This window comes from Lycium ferocissimum, chromosome 2 (genome assembly GCF_029784015.1).
Source record: "Lycium ferocissimum isolate CSIRO_LF1 chromosome 2, AGI_CSIRO_Lferr_CH_V1, whole genome shotgun sequence".
Classification (NCBI taxonomy): Eukaryota; Viridiplantae; Streptophyta; class Magnoliopsida; order Solanales; family Solanaceae; genus Lycium; species Lycium ferocissimum.
In genome coordinates this window covers 29,787,874-29,794,051 of record NC_081343.1, presented here as the reverse complement: position 1 = coordinate 29,794,051, position 6,178 = coordinate 29,787,874, and the positions used below count along the sequence as shown (strand labels likewise).

General features: G+C 36.6%; 1 protein-coding gene across 2 annotated transcripts; it reads left to right on the top strand.

Moving 5' to 3' along the window:
- Positions 1-458: 458 nt before the first annotated feature.
- On the top strand, positions 459-3,687 carry LOC132034648 (NEP1-interacting protein-like 1). Of its 2 annotated transcripts, XM_059425035.1 has the most exons (5): positions 465-1,060; positions 1,950-2,128; positions 2,812-2,895; positions 2,970-3,137; positions 3,237-3,687. In XM_059425035.1, exons 1-5 carry the CDS (start codon positions 889-891, stop codon positions 3,357-3,359), a joined length of 726 nt encoding a protein of 241 aa, XP_059281018.1. In that variant the 5' UTR covers positions 465-888; the 3' UTR covers positions 3,360-3,687. The 2 variants fall into 2 exon arrangements, with proteins under 2 accessions (XP_059281015.1, XP_059281018.1); XM_059425032.1 differs by having other exon boundaries at positions 459-1,060; positions 2,970-3,687.
- The last annotated feature ends 2,491 nt before the right edge of the window (positions 3,688-6,178 follow it).

The window sequence follows — 6,178 nt, the reverse complement described above, 5'->3', positions numbered from 1 at the left end:
GATGTATCGGACCATAAAAGTTTATTGTATGCAGTCTGATCCTATATTTCTGCATTTGCACACGAAATATATATTAATTTGAGAAGTATTGAATTTAAAAAAAAAAAATCCCCCAAAAAAGTGAAAATGTCAAAATATTTTTTTCTAAGTTTAACTTCAAATACCTTTTTATGACTTTAACCAAATATTGTAGTCCTTCGTCCCAATTTAAGTGTTTTATCTTAATTATATAAGAAATTTAAGAAAAAAAAATAAATTTTTGAATCTCGTGATCCTAAATTAAAAATAGGTATAATGTATTAAAATGCTCTTTCAATCTTATGGTTTTATACTTACATGTTTAAGTTAACTTAGTAAATATAGAAAGAAATATTATTTTTTAGACGAAAATCTTGATTAGAGAAAAGAATTACTCGTACTCCATATATAACGAAAATCCACCGTCTCATACCTTTTCTCTGACTTTTTTTTTCCTTCCCCTTTCTGTGACTCACAAAGGAGAAAAACTAGTGATCATCTAAAGCTCGGCAAGTGATTCCAATTTGTGGATCATTTAAACTCTCAAGCAAACATCAAAACTTCTTTTTCTTTCTTTTTTCTCCAAACAAAGACTAGCTCCACTTTCTCTCTCGCCTGTGAAATTTCTGAAAAAACAAGCCACATATATACAATTCATTCGATAAAAAAAAAAAAGCCCTTTTTTCTCCTTCCTTGTTCTTTCTCCAAACGTAAGAAAAAAAAAGGCTATAAATGCGAGTTTTTCTCTTGTATGATCTTCTTTTGACCTTCTCTAAACCAAATAAGCATAGACACCTTCTTCTCTTCACAAGATATACAATAGGAGTTGCGCAAATATAGACATAGACAAGCCTTTTGTTCAAAGAATCAATGGAGATGGAATTATACGCATACCCATCTCGTGCTTTGCCTCTTTCCTCATCTATTTGTTCGTTTGGCGTTCGGGATTTGGTAGATAGAGCCAAAGATTTCTTCAGCTTTGCGGTATCTGCAATCATTGGCACTCTCTTCTCTGCATTCTTCACCTTCTTCTTTGCATTAGGTTGGTATTGCTTTGCTGCTTTGATGGCTTATAATTCTTGATGTTATGTATGCTTTGTAATGGGGGATTTACACATGTGTGATTAGGGGTTTGTGTTTGCCTTGTTGACTATCTGCGGCTATGATAATTCAGGGTGCTTGTTCTTAATAGGGGGATTCACACAAAATGAATTTTAATAAAGGAATTTTTTTGGCGTTTCTATGCATAGTGTTACCATTGTATCTTTTGATCTCCAAACTATGGAAAAGATTTTAGGCTTAATACAACAACAGCCCCTCAAACTTGCCAGCAACAGCTTGTTCCAATTGATCAAACACATGATAAAATGTTCAGCCACTTCGAGATGTCTTCTCCAAATCTTCCCAAGCCACCTTCCAAATGTTGTAGACTCTTGATACTCTTAGACACTTACGGTTCAAATTTGATTTTTTTTTTTGTGCGCGTTCTCAAATGTCCTAGCTAATCACTTAAAATATCTCATCTCCTTTAATTATACATGTCATCCTCAGTTAGAACATGCCTGAGGTTTTACGGCTTATTGAGACTAATTTGTAAAATTAAAGGAGGTTGGGACGGATTCTCCTAGGCTTATACTAATTTGCATGAATTGGTTGGGACGAACTCTCCTAGGCGCGCTACATTGGCACATTGGCTTAGAAGTAAATGAACAAGGGGTTTGATACCCCAATCGAGCTAAAAAGGTTGTAGGCATTCACATAACCACCCCAACTCCATTTAAGATTGAGATGAATTGATTGAATGATTGATCAACAGGTAATTGAGTTCTAAATGTCTATTAGGGGCTGCTTTAAATTCAAATATTTGGGGTTTATCTTTCCCTGCTTGTTGGAAAGCTGGAACTAATCGGAAATCGATTGGTTCCTTGAAGTGGGCACATTGTTAGGAGCATTGACTGGAGCTTTGATTGGCCAAGAGACGGAGAGTGGATTTGTCAGAGGTGCTGCAGTTGGTGCCATCTCTGGGGCTGTTTTCTCTCTTGAAGTCTTTGAGTCATCTCTGTTACTATGGCAGTCGGATGAATCTGGAATTAGATGTCTTCTTTACTTGGTAAGCAATATACATTCTTCAGTTGGTTCTGTAATATTATAACTTCAGTATTTGGGATAATAATAGATGGACAAATCATGTCCTGATCCAATATTAGGTTTAATTTACGCTGAAACCAACAACTTCCTATACCTTAGATACCGGACTAGTTGAGATCAGCTATACAAATAATTTATATCCATTCAACTTTAATTGGACCGCTTTCATTCCAATTCAAGAATTTGTCCTATAAGACAAACAAAAGTTCGTTGACACTTTAAATTCTTTATAGATCACATCTATCCGTATACTTGGCATTTAAATCTCTAGATAATCTTGAGGAATTCTTTGCAAATATGGACCTAATGTAAGTGTACCAATCTGACTAAATGTTAAATCCCAACTAGTACTTTTGCTTCCATTCTGTTATGTTCTTCACTTAGTCTATATGGATGCAGAGATTGTAGATCTCTAGAGACAACTCCCGTTTATGTGGTTTTAGGTCCCAAAATATTTCAAGCGACCTTTCATCTACTCCTCTATGTGTGCTATTTTAAAATCCACATTTATATGACACTCATCTTGTAGAATTTCACCCACACCAACTGAGTTAGCGGGAGAGAGAGTGTTATTACAATCTTAAGATCTATTTTTTTGTGGCTTTTAGGTATATCCTTGACTGATGAAACTTTTAAACTAAACAGATTGATGTACTCACAAGCCTGTTAAGTGGTCGATTGGTACGTGAGCGGATTGGTCCAGCAATGCTAAGTGCAGTCCAGAGTCAGGTATGTCATAAGTCGCTAAAAAATTGCCAGCAACTTACTTTCCCTTCGTTGTCTGACTCTTTCTTGTTGATCAGATGGGAGCTGTTGAACTTGCATATGACGAGATCCCTAACATTTTTGATACTGGTGGGGCTAAAGGCATGCATGGAGATTCTGTTGAAAAGATCCCCAAGATTGTAATTACAAAAGTTAATAACTTGGATGATTCTGGAGAGAGAGTCTCTTGTTCCGTCTGCCTTCAGGTGAATTACATTTACACCTTTTGTTTGCTGTTCCTCCTCCTGATATTACATTACTTGTTGATCCTGAATCCTTTTCGCTATTTGGATGCATACATACAGGATTTTCAACTGGGAGAAACTGTTAGATGTTTGCCACAATGTCATCACATGTTTCACTTACCGTGCATCGATACATGGTTGTTGAGACATGGCTCTTGCCCGATGTGCAGGAGGGATCTGTAGCTGCCCCATAAATTATGACAAGGTTATATAATTTCATACTTGCTTGTGGTTTCCTTAATTCTGTTTCTTCACTTGTCCCAATTTTCAAGGAAACCTGTGTATTTAATGGTGAGCATGTGTTTTTTCGAGTTCAGTCATTATAGACTATTAGTTACCTGTAAATTGAGCTATCATAGTGTTCACTACTTCCACTAAGTGGTATTCTGTATTGATGTCTCGTGTTTATGGGCGTCTTGTGCTAGAAAAGGTTTTTGGTGAACATTTGAACATTTTAACTTAGCAACATATACGAGCTTTCTGGACTAATCTATGTATGGATGTATCCCTATGACACGGTGCTTTCTCTAGAACTGTTTGGATGACCACAATTTCGCAATTTGGCCTGTGTGCATAATTCTATCTCCTTTGAATGCTCTCTCTGGCCAAAGCTTTTTGGTCAGTATCTAAATGGAATGGGATTAGTCGGTGATGGTTTTAATCAAGGTGGCGAAGAAAATTAGTAAGTATGCAAATCGTGAATCTTTAATCACGTATTCCAACTTCCAACTATTAGACTGATCATATTTTAAATCTCTGCATAAAAGTCATAATGTACTTAATTTTGATTATAGTGGTAAAAACTTTCTTTTGGTAATAGTGGTAAAAACTTTCTTACTTTTCATCTTTGTATCTACTTGCTTGCCAGTAACTCTAGGTAGGTTTCCTCATCCAAGTTACGAAGGCCGTCTCAACAACATTGGGGGCCTAAAGCCAAACTTCAGAGAGAGAAAGACCCTTTTCCTTTTTAAAGGAAAGATCGTCATATATGTTTTTAGTTAAAGTCTACTTTTTGGTAAAGCGTTCTGGTGTGAACCTAACCGGTTGCAGATTTTTTTTTTTTAACAAAGGAATGTGAAATAAAGAGAAATATTTGAAAATTAATTTTGGCCGAGTGTGGTGTCGAGTGATCCCCAATTCCTGTCCAGAGAGGTTGTTTCTCGTTGGCACCTTTTCTCAACCTGATGCCTAAAACAAAAGTTCCACGTATGTTCTGCATGTGTCTGGATCTAGTTTGATCAGCCTGCTCTCCTTGTTGGCCGCTTCCAACCTGCTTCCATTTACTGGGTAGCGACATGGTTGATGCTCTTGGTCTTTTTATCCCTGTTTTACCACTCCTGTGTGGTTTATAATCCTCTCGATTTAACTTTATAAGTAGGAAACCCTCTCGGCACCGTTTGACTTGCATGACTCTCTCGATCATTGTTCAGATGGACCTTTTGGATGATGTATTCCCTTTTTACCACTCCTGCGTGGTTTTGACAGTATATCTCTCCCGGCTTAACCTTATAAGTGGGTGACTCTTTCGGTACCGTTCGACTCGTATGACCCTCTCGATCATTGTTTGTATGGCCTTCTCGGTGTTTCATTTAGTTGCGCATGATTAAACATTGGAAGAAATATGGCCCTTTGGTAAGATTGCTATATGAATGGCCCTTTCGGCAATATTTATGAATGACCCTCAAGGCAAAAATTATATGAATGTTCCTCCTGACGTGTTTGAATGAATGACCCTCACATCAAAGTTTATATGAATGGCCCTCACAACAAAGTTTTATGTGAAATGGCCCTCTCGGCAAAGTTTATATGAGTGGCCCTCATGGCAAAGTTTATATGAATGGCCCTCATGGTTTTCTCGGCAAAATTTATATGACTGACTCTCACGACAATGAATGGCCTTCTTGATAAGCTCTAATTACACCTAATAAATGGTTAACACGGACTTTGTCAAATATAGCAACCCAACTAGGTTGGAGTTGAATCCCACAGGGAATATGGTGTGAAAAGGTTACTAATATAGTTGTGTACTTTCTTGCGGTCTAATTTCGTGTTCCGTTGAGTTTGTAAAAGATTGTTTGTTTACTAACTATTTTGCTTTGATTGTAATAGAATGGATTAAAGAAACCAAGGTTGTGTCCCCCTTTAGATGAGGCGTATGCTATGGGTATTGATCTTAGTATACTTCTAATAGATTGTTGTACGAATGCACTTAACCTCTAATTGAATCCCTAATATTTCCTGATAGCTAAGGACTATTTCTCTTTATGATTGTTCTACCAAACCCTAACCTATTTTCCCAAATAAAGCAAGGTCTATGGCTTAAGTTAATGTTTGCAACCATCAATTAACAATGAAGACTAAAGAATAAGTAAACCCTAACAAATCATTATGCATATATCAATCCCAATTCCCAATCACATAACACCAGTCATTGTGTTCACAACCTAAGTATTAAATTTAGCTGCTCAGGTTGAAGAACGAAGAACATAATATAAAAGAATTCATAATTCTTGCTATTGATTAAAATAAGATGAAAGTATTTGTCTTGTTCTTCAAAAAGTTCCAAAAACAATAAATCACTCAATGCTAAGAAGAATAGTAATAATATCTGACCAAGAATGGCCTACAAAAACTTTACATTAGGTATTTATAATGGTTCAAGTCATGGAAAACATTGTGACAAAACTGCCCCCGTCGGATCAACATACAGACCGTAAATATTATACACTCCGTAAAATCTTCAACTCTTGACCGTAAAATAAATCAAATCCTGATGCCTAGATCTATGCTCCACTTTGACGGACTGTAAATGTTTTACGGTCCGTAGATCTAGACCATAAATTCTTCTTTCAATTTGGGACTTGCTATTGCTGATCTACAGTGGGATTTACGGACCGTAAATAATCTACGGTCCGTACTTTTCTGCCGTGAATTCTTTCTCAACGTAGCAGCTTCTGTTACTGATCTACGGTGGAATTCACGGGCTGTAAATAATATACGGT